Here is a 17,727-nt window from a genome sequence, read left to right as displayed (position 1 = left end):
GGATGTGCCATTTCACATCTGCAACCACAACTCTACATACGTGGTGATGCTGCGAGTCATCCAGTGTTTTGAAGACCATAGCTACCATTCCATGTGCTCTCAAATGCATTCGGAAACTGGGCATGGCGCACTTTGTCGCCAGGCTGATAACACTAAAAACAAAACAAAACAAATCTTATGAACTAAAGTTTCTCCAAGTCTCTAGCGGATAATTTTAAAGAATTCAACAACCAATGGAGAGCCCAGGTTGCCTGCCCGCAAAACCCCTACAGTCACAATGGAGCATAATCAAATCAAATGACAAGGTGTACCCCACAGAACAATGTCGTTCTGGCTTCGTGTCAAGCAAACCCAAAGTGCGTGGAGGAAACTTTGTTGATGGGGCACTACCCAAAAGTGCAGGCCTGTAGCACAAATAGCCTGACTGTCAGACATATTTCCCACTCCCAGTGCAGCAGGCCTATGGCAAAATCAGAAGCAGTGAGCAATTTGACTCAAGGTGCTCCTCTGTGGACATAGTGTGCCTAGCAAGTGTATGTAGTGAGGAAGAAACCCCCCAGTGCTCCACTGATCCCCTTCCCCATCTCCCCTCTATGGCTACTACTATGCTGTGGGAAGCAGCTGAAGACAGGAAGTTGTCAATGTTTACAATCAGCTGGCTAAGCCACAAACCAGCAAGAGAGCTGCCACCATTACAGCTCCTGTCAATCACTTGTAATCTGGTCCCTTAGTTAAGGACAGTCCAGCAAAGAGGATTGATCAATGCTTAGTTTACAGAGGGAAGAGCTTCCGTGACTGAAGAGCTCCAATCAAGATGTCTGCACACAGTCACAAACATTTAGAGATCTCCTATTCGTTTTCTATTTACCCTGTACTACCTCAGAAAGATCAAGCTACATGAAACAATCAGGTATGCATACATGTACAACCTTATGCAGAGATACCATTATGTTTTTTGATAGGGGTATTCTGATGACACAAGCTCTTTCTCTTTCCAGCTGATTCAGTGCCAGCTGTCTGGTGAATTTACTGTATCTGGATCAACATGCTAACGATAATGGTTAAGGCTGGAGAAGAGGTGCCTGCCATCAGCAGTCTCGCTCTGCTGTAGCAGACAACACCAGTTTGAAACAAGATTTCTTCATGGAAAGAAGGGTGAGACTGCCTGGCTACATATGCAATTGATTAATTATTAACCTATTAAAAGCAACCTATTTACTGTGAATGCATTGTCAGGTCAAAATCTGGCTACTATATTCTCTTGAGAACACAGAGAACAAATAGCTCTCCTTTTTAACAAGTATGACTTAAGCTATACAGATTGACTTCCATTCAACATCAGCCCAATTTACTAGCAATACTTTTTACACAACTGCACCAGTACATGGGTTCTCCATTAAGACGTTCCTGAAGGAAACAAAATTGCTATGTGTATATTATTAGCACATTTCTGCTTTCACCTCCCAATGGTGCAATAGTCTACAATGCTTATGAACACAATACACCTAACAAGAAAAGATGCTATTTGGTAAATGTGGAAATGCTATTATTAGAAATATCTTACCTAAGGCAACGTGTGTTTAGGGGCTGATTGCACTTCAGTCCACTTAACAAGTATTCAATATCATCGGTGAACTCTTGATTCTCTCCAAATTCTACTACATCATTGAAGTGCTTCACATGTTGAACAACAGTGTATAACTGGAAGGCAGATGTATAAAACTTGTTTTTAGTTTTAGAGCTCCCATTTAAAAGACTACTTTATCTGGCAGCAACAGAAATCATCAGCCAGCTCAGTGATAAGTTATCTATTTTTAATAGGGAGGTTTCTCCACCTGGCCAATTGTTCTTTGGATCATAAATGGTAAAAAAATATTTCACCAAGTTTACTTTCGAAACAAGAAAGTTTTAGATATTCCACTTACTTCTTTATCTTCTTTCCTACATTTCAAGGCAGTTACTATCTCTTGATAGGGTTGAGTGGGTATGGTCACAGTTTTTATCACTTTGGGAGGTGGTGCAGGAGCTTTGAACACTCCATCATCTTTATGAATTGCCTCCTTTGAAGACAGCCTTACCTATTAATGAAAAGTACTTGAATGGGTAGATGTTTAAGCCTTATAAGAACACCAAATAGGTAACAGAAAATTATGTGCATTTGTTGCATTCATCCACTGGGATTTTCAGAGGCTTCAAAAGTGCAAATTAAATGAGTGAACACATGCTGTATGTGCAAGATGATTACAATTCAAATGTCGTAGGGTATTTTTTTTAAAGGGCCTCCAGGGGGCAACTGAAATGGAAGTACAGTATAGTGACATCCTTACCATTTACTTTAAGAATCCAGACTAATGGAACCACATTTAAGTTTTAAAAAACTAAGCAGACATACACGAACCCAAAAATATTTTAAAACACAATGGCAGCTGTTAACTGCTCCCTCTTATATGTCCCTGAGACCATGCTCATGCTGAGCCATAGAATCATTCAAAATATTATTCCCCCAACAAAATCATTTTGTACTTTCATTTTTGGCTGTGTAATGGAAACACTTTCTGTGCACAATTATCACCTCCAGTTATTTATATGATTTGGAGATGTCTTTGACCAATAAAAACCCCAATTTAAAATTGTGTGGACTGAGGACCAATAACATTTCTAAGTGCATTATAAAGTAATAGATGCAAACATTTACAGCTAGCTGTCACAAAAAATAACTTGTTGAAGCAATTTGTATTTCAGTTTAAATTACATAAACCATCCCATGTGCTAAGAAGTAAACATGCAGTAATGAGTTTGGATTCAACCTGCATAGCCACATACAAAAGAGAAGCCTAAATGTAAGAAACCAATGTCAGTGGACAATGTATTCTTTGCAATCTAAGAAAAGGTAGTTAAAATATCATTATTATTCCTGGTTAAATTCATAACCATTGTCATACTAAAGGCATGACACAACCATGGAATATGCTAGTTGGTTTTTTTTTAACCTTAATATCCAGCAGTGTCTGCAACACTGCCCTGATGTATACTACTATAATTTTAAGCCATTTCTCAGGCTACTTCTCCTGGTGTAGATGAATCATCTCTAAGCACTGGGAGGGTTGGCAGAGGGAAAACAAGATCCCCTTACTCACAGGGACACTTGGATTTTTCAACACCTGTGATGTCGGAAGAGTCTCAGATTCTGGTTGATTCCAATGTCTAGCATTGTATACAGCTTTTGTTGGTGACTGCAAAACAAAACAGTTGGAATATTCATTTAGAACCTAACCAGCTATTTATAAGAACACCCATTTCAAATCCTCTATGAGATTTATTTTACATCTTCCACAAAACATTTCACGGGAGTTTTGAACATTAACACTGACATGACAGTGTTTTACTCCCTTAAATTCTAAGAACATCAGAACAGAAATCATCATCATGACATTATGTGCAAAACTAAGCTTTAGAAGGTGTATATATTTGTCTCAAATTCAAGATTTTCTATCAGTTAACATAGTCATGGGGGTGTGGAATAAACAAATATTTCACATTATTCATCTCCTAAAGGAATCTGCATTTTAGTTCACTAGTCATGGACCTACAACTCTTGAGTCTGTTTATTAGCGAGCCATTATTTGTTGCCACAATCAATGGCCTCCCTCTCCATATTCCAGAGAGCTGGGGAGGTTTTGGGACGGATATGCAATCTTCTCTCATTTGAGCTGGAGTACAGAAAAAATCAAGTGTCTCTACAAAACAGCACTTCTTACGTTCACCAACCCACAGTTCAAATGAGAGCCCCTGAGGATATCTGGTGAACAGGACAACAAGCAGCACACAGAGAGCCCAGTAACATTCACCTCTGGTGAACAAATGGTGGGTGCCTGTTGCAAATTGTTTTCTATCAAGATATATGAGAAATAAAGGAAGTAAAGGACCTGAGGAGCAACCAGCAGGATACTAGCATGCTATAAAATCCAGATGGGTTTTTCATCCTATTGTATTTCCATATATGCATTCGTTCTTGGAAACATGCATTATGAACTACTAGGCTCTGGGACTGTCTCTTAAACAAAAGTACTACTAAAACCATGACAGTCTAATTTCATTGGTACTACTTACCCTCTTTGGTCCACTAAATATCTTCCGTGTGTTTTCCTTAGACTTATCACCTTGTGGATTTATGGATTTCTTATTGCTTTCAGGAACACTGGATGCATCTTCTGGAAACTCCAATAGCTCTGCCAGAATAAGAGTAAGACAAGGAGTTGTAATTTTTCAAGTTTGTATCAGGGAGGTTTCCTTCATCTAGGGTGAAACGTTCAAACACACTGAGAACTGGGTACTGCATACTGGGAGGGAATTAACAAACAGTACTTTGCAGCAAAAGCGCCATTTGTTTGTTTATCACAAAAAATGTGTGTGTGATCTGTTACAGAACGTGCAGCCTACTCCTTATTAAAAACAAACAAACACATTTTTATTAAAGATTTCTTGGTTTACAAAAGTATGTGCAATGTCTCTTTTTTCAAGTTACATTTTCCACAGATCAGTTTCATTTGCTGAGACATTAGTATTACATTAGGAGGAAAAGTCTCTCAGCAGCCTTCTTCTTTTGACATAAACATCAGAGGAGGCTAGTCTACATTTTAAAAAGGGAACAGTGGAATTCAGATGAAAACTCTAGTTGAATATATAAAATTTCCCCCTCCCAAAGAAAAACAGGTGGGGCTGTAGGGATTTACCACAAATCACTCTATTGTGGAAGGAATAACAGTTTCAAATGCACATTCTATGTTAAATAAAGCATAGCTTAAGAATAATCACATGAACATGAAAGCTGAAATCAAGTTATCAACTCATCAAGAACATACAGCACAACATTAAATTACATAGTCCTGTCACAATCACATCATATGGAAACAAGTTTCTGCAAGTCTTATTAGCCAAGTCCAGATTTGTTAACACCTTCAGCTCCACCAAGTCCTGCGCCAGACAACACAGGGAAGGGGTCTAATATTGCACTGCACTTTGAAAACAGACTGAAGCAGCAGGTCTAACCACTACTACTTACTCCAAAGCTCAGTGCACTATGAAAAGCACCACCACCCTTCCTTTAGAGCCTTGCGCCTCCTTCCAAAAACTCAGCCTGGCACCTCACTTCCCCAGCTTTGGTAAGGCAGCGGGAGCATCATATGCATTCTCTCCCACCCACCCCTTCACTGCATGACAACACAGCCTGCAGGTTTCATGTCAAAGTACTCTTGCAGTCCACTCGGTATGAAAAGTTGGACTGTCCTGATCTAGAGATAGGGAAGTCTCATTGGCCCTTTTTTTCTGTGGTTAGGGAAAGCAACGTAAACCAGACATTACAATTGTCTTAGAAAGACATGTAAACCAAACAGGCTTGCAACAACTTACTAGTTCATAAAACAATTGGATTAATAACAGGAGAAAGATAGGATCATCATACAATAGTTATAATTAAACTACACACAACAGAAAGAAAATAAACTCAGAGGCCTGTTGAAAAACCTCCCGTAGTGAAATTAATTGCTCCCATTTTAGGTATTAAAACCAGTTCAATAAATTATTATTACATTGGGGACAATCTGGAAGAGCTTTTTATCTGTGTAGTCCCATCCAAAAGCATGGAAGTCATTATTTGATACTGCAGTCATGAACATGTACAAGTGAGCCAGGCTCTTGGGTGTTCAGCTATTTTGATGTGCCTACTAAACGTTACTCTATTCATGGTCATGGTTTTAAAGCAACACTTTCACATACAAACCAACAATGAATCCCATTTCACTGTGTTCTCTCCAAGTTATCCACCTCTTTAATTCCATCATTCCTTTTTAACATCCACACCAATGCAGATTCTTTGGCAGATTCACGAATCATGCATTAACTTAAATCTGCAATAACTTAAATCTTTAGCTAGAAAACTAACTTAACATTTAGGGATCAAATGTTTAGCACAGGGTTGACATTTAACAACCTCGGGGGGGGGGGGACGACTGTTCCTCTGGGCCAAGCAGAAGGCTTGCAATTGGGGGTGGTGCAAATGGGCAAAAATCCCTTCGATGGTAACCCTTCATATTTTACTACATGCTGCTCTGGAGGGGCTAGAACTTGCAAGTAGGCTTTCCAGGTGCAGGGCACTTTCCAGGTGCAGGTTAAAAAGATACTCATGTGCAAACACAAGCAGTCAGTCATGCCAGCCTCGATCCTGGGTTTGTCAAACTGACTGGCTGTGCATTGGTCAAATTAAAGCACATTAATTAGAACAGTAAGAAAAACTGAATTTGTTGCAAGTTACAAATAAGGTAGTCTTCTGAAAGCCACCATTCTTTTACAGAAGATTTACAGAGCACCACCCCAGGTCACAAGTGGGACATTTCTCACCACATCAAATACAATAAATTCTGTAGCAATTCTGTGGCTGCTTGTGTGATCTGTGTGTTCCTGCTGAAAGATGCCTACAGTAACATGAAGCTTGAAAGAAATTAGTCGTACCTTGGATCCCAAACACTATGGAACTCTGACGTTTTGGCTCCCAAACGCCGCAAACCTGGAAGTGATTGTTCTGGTTTGTGAACGTTCTTTTGGAACCTGAACATCCGATGGGGCTTCTGATTGGCTGCATTTCCTGCAGCCAATCAGAGGCCATGATTTGGTTTTCAAACATTTTGGAAGTTGAATGGACTTCTGAAATGGATTCTATTCAACTTCCAAGGTATGACTGTATATAATCTATGTGGCTTAAATGGAAGAACAGTGAGAAGGAACAATCTGAGATAAGTTGCAAGGCACCACCTACCTAAGAAGAAAGGTTGACACCTACAATAGTGGAAAGCAAAGGGCCTCATTCCTGCCATTGCTATCAAGCAACCTTTTAATACCTCTGAAAATGGAGGCTCCCACTTACACAACACTATACTTTACTTCATGGCCATCTCATTTGACAGTTCAATTAGACTCAACAGCAACCCACCTACTTGACCACAAAATTCTGTTAGCAAGTTTACCACTTTAAAGCACTTTCAGGAATATTTAAATCCTCTAGTTGACTACTGTGTGAATTATTACTTCCTTCCAAGAATGACAGCACTCATATCATTATCTTTTATAAATAAAATCTGCTTTTATATGGAGTTTCACTGAAAAGGAACAGGGAGTATTTTGGCTTTATAAGCATGAACCACCACCTCCAAGAAAAAGAGAGGTGAATATTTTGAGACCAGCTTTTTCGGAAGAGGAGCATACAAATAAGTGAGGACTTTACAAATATTATCCTTTAGCTACCCAAATAAAAACAGAGTTCACTTTCTCTTTGACAGAATCCAATCACCTATCTATGGCAAAGGAACATCATGCAAGCAATCTTCAATTCAACAAATTGCTGCAATGTTTAACATGGCAGAGTAAGGAAGATATGAGAGTTATCTGTTGAGAGGAGATCCATTCTAGCCTTGATATTTTTAGACTATGCTGGAGAACCAATAAGAGATAGAAGACTTCATTTTGAAATGTTTACAGGAAACACAGTCATCTTTGAAGTAGCTGGTTCATAATCTGCCACTCTCCTCAATTCTCTTCTACTCTGTGATTAATTCATGTTTGTTTTGGCTAAAGCGACCATCACTACAATGATTAACCAGTTTATCTTGTCTGCCTTGCTGATCAAGCATTTCATGTGTTGTACTCCAATGGCCCAGTTTAGTTTTGGGAGACTCTGTAGTCAATGAATGAAACTACAGCAACTGCTTCCATTTATTTCACAGGACTACAGTTATCAAACAATTACTGGAGGAGGTGATCTTCATCAGCTTTCTATCTTAGGTCTGGGTGCCTGAAGATTTATAACCTCATATACTTCCACACACTCAAAATTAATGTAACTCACCACCTTGAATGTTTAAAAGTATATGTAAATAAAGGAAAGAGGTCTTGATTATTCAGATCTTCAGTCTGCATATTTACCAATCCATACCAAAAATAAAGATCAGTAACTTGATTTTATCAGAAAGGCACAATGCTATCACTAAGTTCAATTATTTGTTGTTGTTTTCAAAGACAGCCTAACACATACTACAATAAAAATCACATCAATTTCCTAATATTTTGATGAGACTTCACTGGAATTTCTGTGAAACAAGATCAGACCCTGTTGACTACACAAAGATGAAGCCACAGTTTCTCAATTCCACTGCAACAGAAAACTGCTTTGAATTAACCAGGTCAGAAGCCCTGAAGCTGACATGCAAAATGTGGGGGCCAGAAAGGGGGGAGGAGAGAAAGAGAAAGATTCAGATTTCCACTCTTGGATTAATGAACCAAATTATTAACTATCAAACTGTAGCTATTAAATTGTGAAAAAAGTGCAATAAATTAATGTTACCTGGGTTAGTGCTTGACTGACTGTCTTGTGAATAGTTCTCACTTCCATCAGAACTGGACTGAAGTGAAGAGGATGGAGCTGCCCGGTTTCTTTTTTTATTGACTTTTCTTTCTAACGGCCGCTCTTCATCGTCATCTTCACTTTCACTCAAGTCATCAAAACCAAAGTATTTAATTTTGTAATTTGAGCTTCCAGATGTTCTAGAGCCGCCTTCACCACCCCCTCCTTCATCATTGTCGTCAAACCCAAAGAATTCTAATTTGACATCTTTTTTGGATTTGGTATTGCTAGGTCGAAATCTAGTTGTTGTCTTCGTTGTTGCCATGTCGGCTTTCTTTCTCAGACGTCCTGCTTCTCCCAAATCAGTAGGTGTAGATGTGGCATACTCATCAATACGATCCATAGTGTCTTGTATGGTAACATTACAAACCGACAAACATGATGGATGGAGAACAGTGTAGTCTCTAGTCCTTCCAGTCCCTCTAAAACTGGTCCCACTACTTAAAGCAACTTTTTTCACTGGGTTCACACCATCAGTATTTGAATCACTGTTTGCTTTGGCTAAAGGTTGAAGAGTGCCATCCAGTAGCTTATCAAAATTTGTTGTCCCCTGTGATTTTGTTTTGTTGGATCTACAGTATGTCCGACAATTACTTGGCCTGAGAACAGTTTGCATCAGTTCTTCGCTAATGGTTTCCTTTGGACTTTCCATATCTTCTTTAACCAGATATTCATCCTTGTTTTTTATCTCTGAAAGTGGTTCATCATCAAAACCCAACATATATTCTCCTCTTCGGGTATCCTCATTCTCATCTTCCCATTCATATAAGCCAGTCACTAATGATTCCTTTGTAAGTGACACTTCTGATGGAGAGTCTCTCTTCCCGATATGGGAGTCCCAAGAATCATGAGATTCCTTCATTTCAATATTGTACCCAGAGATTTCTGCTGTTTGAGCATTAATTATATTATTGTCTTCAACATTCTTGTAGATGAAGTGACTGTTCTCACTGTCGTTAAAAGTCTGTACTGTATCTATAAAACAAATAGCAATAATTAAATACAGCTCATATTTTAAGTTTAACTGCATTTTATTTATACTTTACAAATAAATAGAGAAATATTCAACAAACAGCAATTTCCCAGTTGGGACACATTAACAAGACAGTTATTTGTTACTATTAGGTTCACTACAATATTACCCTCTGTTTTTTAGTGACAAGACAATAATCAGGCCTGGGTACAGAACATATCTCCACCCAGGTGCAGGAAAGTCACTCCATAGCTGCAGTTTTTCTTCTGCAGCAAAACCAAAACAGCATTCACGTAACATGTCTGGAGTTTGCTGACTAAAGCTGCCACTCCATCCACTTTCATTACACTCCACCCGGGTTACCCAGTACAGTACCATGCCTCAATGTAAACTCAAGACAGGATTGCTATGGACCAGCCTCAGCCACATTCACAACTCTAATTGAATTCAAGTTACAGATCCTTTGACCAAGCCATGTTAACACTGTTTGGGATAGTACTAAACATAGACCAAAACCTATAAAGAGCAATGTTGGAATGGCAAATCAGATCAAGTTACTACATTTAGTCAGAAGGTTGCAAAATAAATTATAAAGTGATGCGTCCAATGTATATCATGTTCATAATAGGTTCAATACCTACAAACAGCTTAACATTTCATTAGCTGTGTACTAGAAATTTCTGTATTCAATCTTCCAGTATTAAGCACAGCTTATCCACTAAATACTCTAGAAGCTTTCTTGCTCCTTTAAACAAATTAAAATTTGCATAAAAGGAACTAACTGCAGTTACTGTCATAGAATTATAGAGTTGGAATGGACTCCCGAAGGTGTTCTAATCCAATCCCCTGCAATGCTGGAATATGGAGGTGGCCCTATGGGAAGTGAACCCATGTCCTTGGTTCACTACGTCAGGTACTGCATTGAAATCTTTAAATGCCTAGGTTCAAATCTCTGCTCAGCCATGATGCATTGTAGATGCGATTCCAACAGGTCACTTTCTACTCATTCAACCTCAGTTAACATTTTTAACAATGTTTGCAGGAACAATAGCCTGCTTCACAGGACTGTTGTGAAGGCTAATAAGTTAATAAGTATTAAATCAATGTATAAGCAGTGCTTTAACTAAACCTAATGAGCCCATTATATGTGGCCTTCTGATTTCTTTCCTAGCCACTGTAAACTGAGGTATTTGCAACACTCATCAAGTTTATTCCTGCAGAAAGACCACACAATGAAGCCAACTAAATATAATAGAAGGATAGTAGAAACAGTTTGATAAACATAAGCAGTTATTCTCCTACCCCACAAGACCTAAAAGACCGCAGACAGTTCTAGCAATTCTCTCCAGTTTTGCTTTTGTTACACTTCTCATAAACCATCAGTCCCTTTTTTTTTGCCTATGGCTCTGACCCACGAAAACAACTAGAAATATAAGTGGGTTTTTCCTGCTTTACTCCTCTCTTCTGCTAAATGCCCCATATACTGCAAAAAGTCACTTCTGAAGATGACATGGGTAGGCTGGACACCGCCACCCCACCCCACGACCAATTGAATTCAAGTCTGCATCTGTCCGTTTCAGTTGAAGCAGTCAGAGAAATCAACAGAATCATGGACCATTCATGTTCAATTTACACTGTTCTCTTTTGTGAAGGCAGAGAAGTGAAGGGTAAAGTCCTCAAATAAAACCTAGGTTGTGGAATTTCCTTCTGGAAGAAGTTTGCCTTGTTGAATTTTAAGTATCAGGTCACACACTTTGCTTTTTTTAGAGCCTTTAAGGTTGCAAACAAAGTTTTGTTCCCTACTGTTTTATCATTTATTCTTATTTTTAGACTTGCTTTTTAACTACTCACCTAGTCACCACTGGCGACAAAGAATTTCATCCAGGCAAATGAGCAGGCTGCCAGAGGAAGAGAGGAGTACTGCCCTGACATGTTTCTCTGCCATATAATCTTAAAATATGTGCCAAGCTCATCTCATTAAAACTTGCAGCTGAATTACACATTGCCATCTTTATGATGGAAGGTGCAGAACCAAGCCTGCCATTACCTACACTTGAGTCCAGGAAAAGAACTTTCTGCTGGTGGGCAATACAGGGTCGGCTGCCTCCATCAGCCATGCTCCTCTACTAAAGGGAGACAAAAATGTCATGAGAAATCTCAAATCAGTCCTACTATTGGCTATGTTCCTTGCCCATGCTGGTAGCAGGCAGCTCTGCAGAGGAAACCTACCTCTGCCAGGGATGAAGCCATTGGGGAAGGAATACTGCCCACTTACACGTAACAGGGAGCTTCTGCTGTTGCTAGAGTGAACAGGCATGGTGAGGAGGGATGGTTTTAGGTGGCACAACCACTGGGGACTGGCCCAGCCCCTTGTGCTGAAGACTAACATCAGCCACCAGATGTTGCCCGTATTATGTGCCTACTCTCCTTCTCTAATACAGATCCTCATGAATAACATGAAGCATGAGATGAGAGAATTGTATGTGCACTACTTAAATGACTGGATTCTGCTTTTTCAAAGGGCCTGCTTCTGCAATGTGTATGGTAACCATGCTTTGTGTCTATTCCTTATGTTATAATTAGCATACTGTTTTACTGTCTTTGGCAATCTTTATTTGGTTCTTTATTTGTACCAATTCAAGTAACACTTCTTCAAACTGATGAATGGTCACTCGCCTCTAGTAAACAACTACTTGTTTTGCAAGTTTTGAGCTGAATTCAAAGTGCTTATGTTGTCCTGAATAGCCTGGGACCCAAATATCTTAGAGAATGTCTTTCCCAAACCAAGCTGTCCTGCTTTAAAATAAGCTAAAGAGGCTTTCATGGTGATTCCTGCAAGTGATGAGGTCAGAAGTACAAGGGTCTATATCAGAGCTTTTTCAGTGTCAGTTCCAAAACTTTCAAATGATCTCCCCAATGAAGTGCATCTTACTTTTGGAGATGAGGAAGTCTAATTTGTTGAAATCAGTTTGTACAGTACCGTATTGGTCCGAATATAAGCTGCACCCGAATATAAGCCGCACCTTTAAAATTAAGGGGGGGGGGGGAAGAGACATAACCCGAGCAGGAGTGGGGGCCAAGGGGACAGCGCTTTCATTCCACTGCCAGCAGCAGTGCTTCCAGAGGGTCAGCACCACCATAGCCCCTGACGGAATGGGCAGAGAGAGGCGGAGGCTGGTGAGACTCACACGCCCCTCAGCAGCAGCCAGGCAGCACCTCAGGCTAGTACCAGTCCCAGCACACGGGCTATATCTCCTGTTCCTCCTCCTAGCAGACCCCACTCACTGTCTTGTCTGTGCTCCTTCCTTCCTTCCTTCTCCTCCTCGCCACCTTCTGGCTCCCTCTCAGGGACCCCCTTTGGTGCGTCACCATCTTGGGAGCCGGCCCAGCCAAAACCAGGCAACATCCGGGGACAAGCCTGCTCCAAGCCAATTTTTGTTTGTGAATATAAGCCACAGATAACCCTACTTTCCTCACAAATCTCCAACTATTCCACCCTCACTTCATCACATATAGGCTTCAAAACATTCCAAGTCAACAAGTGTAGCATGAAGCTTTCAGAACATACTTACTGATAAATTAAGAAGAGTACCTACATTTACATGGCAAATTCATGTTCTATGAAAAAGCTATCAGCCAAGTGTCTAAAATATTTCAAGATCACAAACAGTTAAACTGAAGCTTCACTACAACTTCTACCAACAGTGGTAATCAAACAAAACTCTCCGCACTGCTTGTGCTCTAAAGCAGAAATGCAATGTCAATTCTCATGAATTCAGCAGTAGAGCTCTTTAAGGATGAATGCTGTTGACAACAGAATTTAGCTTGCTACTTCTGCTTTGTCCTTTGACTATTTCCTACCACGTTTACCAAAATTGCTTCTTTGCTGGGTGAGCTGTTGCTCTAATCTTTATGTAACCTTTCCACAGCCTTCTTATCTAGAATCCTTCCAACAGATGTTCCCTTTAACCACATCCTTACTAGGACAAGCTTGTGTTTTATACAGATAATAAATGATATTTAATAGGAAAGGGAGGCTTCAAGGAATATCATGATTTTATAGGACTATAAATTAGAATCATAAAATGAATTAGGGAAAACTGGCACCACTATGCATGTCTCTGCTGTATTACTACTTGTAAAGGGCAGAAAAGATAATATAACCATCCTTTAAGCAAACTCCCAACTGTATCATCAAGATACGTTTTCCAAAGTGACCAAACAGAACCATTACAGGGTTTTTGAGGAATTCAAGTAAAAAAGGAAGAGAGTTAGAACATGTGCCTGTAAAGAGTTGTCTCAGACTACATTTGTAAAGGTCTGGGTAAAACAGGCACTAACTACCAAAGAACATGCACTACTCATGAAAGAATAGTTTATACTCAAAAAAGGGATGTGACACTTAGTACCTGACAGTCAAAGTCTGCAGCTACAGTACAGAAAGGGGGAAAGGATAGCCCTACACGGATTGTCCTTCTTCCCTCTTTATTTGGCATGGCACCTACATACTTTCATTTCACCTGCATAAGGAGAGCAAACTCCTTCAATCAGCTGTTGTTCATAAACTCATCCAGCTCTGGAGAGAGGAAAAGCATGGAAGATCATGTGTAATAGTACAAAAGCTTTCCATTAGTATGGCATTTCATTAGCAGAGCTCAAACTTCTATCAGGAGGCAAACATTAAGAACCTCCTCCCAACTACTACTCATGATTGCACACACCAGAGCGTTATCAAGAAAGCCAGAAGGCAAGATCAAACCCTCTTCATATGCACATAAAAATCATGCTAGCACTTCTGAACACAAGATCTCTCTGAAATATAAAGAGGTTCTGCTGGTTCTATAGATCAGAGATAGATATGCTGCGCCTCTCCAGGTGTTTATGGACAACTCTCATCATCTCTGGCCAATGGCCATGGCATCTTGGGCTGATCAAAAGTTAGGCAACGTGTTCTAGATTTTGTGTTTTTGGCTTTGTAGCTGCAAGAACTATTAGCTTGTACTATCAATTGAAGGAGGCAACATTTACAAAAGTTACATAAATCATTATATTACTGTGCATCTCAGCGTCACATTGATTACGACATCTCTAATCATAACTCACATCCCTATTAAAAAAAACTGTATACATAGCGGCTGCATTTCTGCATCATGCTAAACCAAAGATCAGTGCAATGTGAATTAGAAGAAACAAGCAGCAACAAACTGCAAGCTTATTTACTTCCCTCTCTTTTCCTCCCATGTGTCTGGACTCCGGAAGGAGTTCAGAAGTGTTTGTTTCAAGCTTTGATTAACCAGAGCTTGCCAATGCCATCTGGATCCAGAACTGTCATCAATCTTAACTATGTTTAGTAGAAACAAACCTGCCTCAATATTTACTGTTTGAAGGTGACTTGTTTGAAACTAATCATAGCTAAGCAGGTTTGTTGGTCCAGAATCCCGACAAGTGAACATGTCCATCTTCTGTATTTCTCCTCTAGGATGGACAAGAGTAAGGCGGGGGGAAGCAAGCTCATTGTGATTTGTTCCTACTAAATTATGGTTTAGGGTGACATGCAAACAATGCCAAATTGACAGTCAAGCAAGTGACCCGCTTTTAAAAATGAATTAGAATCTTCAGTCTTGGACATAAGAGCACAGTAGAGCCCTACTAACTTAAATTATTCCATAACTCTCTATCTGAAATTTAAGCTGCTGAGGGGGTGACATTTTGTGAGATGCCAGACTTCGAGTGCCCAACTATGCATTTAGGAAAGTAACAAATATAGTAATTTCCTGGATCATAGCTTATGTGATCAGATTTAGAGATCATATACTGTAATCATATAATATATGTGTATACTACCTTAATTTGATTATCTATGCAGGCACATGCTTAGTGAATGAACACTTGTTGTTTTATCAAGTATTTCAGGAATCCAGATGAGTATTACTCTGTGGGATTTAATTTGAGCACACCAGAGATTTCTGGTAAACATGATCTGTTTTTCTTCAATTCTTGAGCAGGTGGATTTTGCTAATGAGTATTATTGCTCTATGATTTTCAAATGAACCTCATCTCATATTATACCTTTGGTCTTTTATCCAACTTTTAGCCACATTTTCAGAAACTAGTAACATTAAAATACAGGTAATTACACCCCTTACAGCTATGTATAAAATGCAAAAGAAGTTGCACGTTATGCCAAGTGAGCAAAACAGAAGCACAAGCAAGTCAGTTTTGTGCTTTCCTTGCTTCTGCAGTAACATACAAAGTGCAGACTCGCTGATCTCATAAGAAGTGATTTACATGTTCTATTTTGTAGGGAGGATACTTAAGTCCCTACTCTGCATGTTACCAAAAAGACAGCAAAAACAGTAACATTCTACCTCTAATACTTCCCTCTAATTTTGCAAATCTGTTTTTTCCTCACAACAGCAGGACGGGGCTTGTCACCTGACAGGGCAAAATAAGTTCATTAAAATGTTTATGGGAGTTATGGGGGGTTGGTCATTGGTTTGCCACTTAATGTAACATTAAGTGGCATTCAAGTGCTGTTCTTTTTAAACTATTTTTAAGCCTTGCACCACTCTTCAGGATCTCTGCAGCCTCACCCGTAAGCTAAGACATCCTGGGGTATGTGCCAAGCAAAAAGCCAAACAACTGCAACTGCCCCCTCCCAGGACATTTCTTCTGCTCCACTCCAATTTTAGATTTTTCACTTCATCCACAAATGGCTAAAAAATATCAGCCCTAGTTTCAATCATATTTCTGTTTTTCTTACTTCTCTAATATACAAAGTAGATATTTTGACATTTCTGCAGAGATCTTGACATTTCTACATCACTATAGAGGTGCCTTAAAAATAATAAAGGAAAGAACAAAAGCAACCATACTGCACTTGTCATAAAAGTTATTTTAATCTTAAAAGCTAACACACTACTTAATCACACATAAGTTGGCAGAGCCATTGTAAAGGGAGGAATTCATCGCTGTTTGGGCAACTTCCACTCATACTGGGTGCGGATTCACCTTTCCCTCCTCCGCACTGCACACCTCCAAAATGTGCTCCAGAAGATCCCTCAACCAATTCCTTGCTTCCCTGACTTTCAACTTGCAGCTAGTGAGCACAAATTTATTAAACGTTCCAACTTGCAAATATGTGAAGTTTATGAAACTTCATCTCTCACAACCAGAAATCCCTACGCATAAGCCCATGCCAGGGAACAATTAAAGTAGAGGATCTGATAAGCATCTGAATCTGAAAGAAAACATTATTTGGTCAAAAGAGCGGCCAACTTGCATGGCTGACTTTAGTTGTTAACTCTGAAATTAACTATTATCCAAGCTTACCTGCTATTACAGTGTTAACACTGCTGCTTCTGAGGTCACCATCCTCCATATTTCTGTTTGAGTTCTTCTCTTTTAATCCATGAACAGCATTCTCGAAAGACACACATTTGCTGGACAAAATATCTTCACTGATTGACTGAGTAATTTTGCTATTAGATTCAAGTACAGAAGAGAAGTCACCAGACTGAGATGGTTCAACTGACTCCAACTGAGAAGAACATTTAGGTTGTGACACATTCTTTGAAGATACTGGCAGGGATTCTTCATCACTGTCAAATCCAAATGGGTCTTCTATTGCTTCCTCTTCTATTTTGGGTTTCTTAGGAATTTCAGAAATGTCTGGCTTTATGTTGGGCCTCTTCTGTCCTAGCTTGGCCATAAAGGTAGTTTCTCCCCATTTTGTACTAAGAGTAGTCCGTTTGTTGGAAAAAACTTCATCAAATTTTGAACTGCCATTGCCCCCTTTCCTGCTATACGTCTTCCCAAATCTGGATGTCATTTTGACAACTGTTTCATATTCTCTGTAGAAATAAAAAAATGAGTATCTTTTAGAATACATTTTTTACTACATTTTATTACATTAAGAGTTACACACAGAGGCATCTTTCAAATAAACAATAATTACAAGAAACAATACTCATGGCACTTTTACAGAATATCAGCTAAAGCAGGGCTGTCTAACCTGTGACCTTTCAGACATTACTGAACTATAACTTCCATCAGACCCATCAGGAATGATGGGAATTGTAATTCAGAACCTCTGGAGGGCCACTGGTTTAGCTGCCACCAACCTAAAATAACACAAGTTATGGATAAAAATTTAAGTTTGTCATCTTAAAATATTTTTCACACTACATTCACAGACTGCAACTGACATTAGGGGTTTTTTTGGGGGGGGATGCATAGTTAAGCTCCCTTTCAATTGTTTAGGTAAAGGTAAAGGTACCCCTGCCCGTACGGGCCAGTCTTG

At 39.4% G+C, this 17,727-nt stretch overlaps 1 protein-coding gene across 4 annotated transcripts in view; it reads right to left on the bottom strand.

Moving 5' to 3' along the window:
- Positions 1-17,727, bottom strand: part of WAPL (WAPL cohesin release factor) — a 53,920-nt gene that overhangs the window by 17,269 nt on the left and 18,924 nt on the right. For all 4 annotated transcript variants that reach the window (XM_083740263.1, XM_083740264.1, XM_083740262.1 and 1 more), the window contains exons 2-8: positions 16,758-17,278; positions 8,393-9,427; positions 4,111-4,229; positions 3,138-3,233; positions 1,926-2,078; positions 1,565-1,701; positions 41-152 (exon numbers count right to left, since the gene is read on the bottom strand). In XM_083740263.1, coding sequence (XP_083596389.1) covers positions 41-152; positions 1,565-1,701; positions 1,926-2,078; positions 3,138-3,233; positions 4,111-4,229; positions 8,393-9,427; positions 16,758-17,256 — 2,151 coding nt within the window. In that variant the 5' untranslated portion in view covers positions 17,257-17,278. The remainder of the gene's footprint in view (positions 1-40; positions 153-1,564; positions 1,702-1,925; positions 2,079-3,137; positions 3,234-4,110; positions 4,230-8,392; positions 9,428-16,757; positions 17,279-17,727) is intronic.

Source organism: Podarcis gaigeae (assembly GCF_964106915.1).
Source record: "Podarcis gaigeae genome assembly, chromosome: 5".
NCBI lineage: Eukaryota > Metazoa > Chordata > Lepidosauria > Squamata > Lacertidae > Podarcis > Podarcis gaigeae.
Note: the sequence above shows the minus strand (reverse complement) of the source record. Positions and strands in the feature narration are given on the sequence as shown.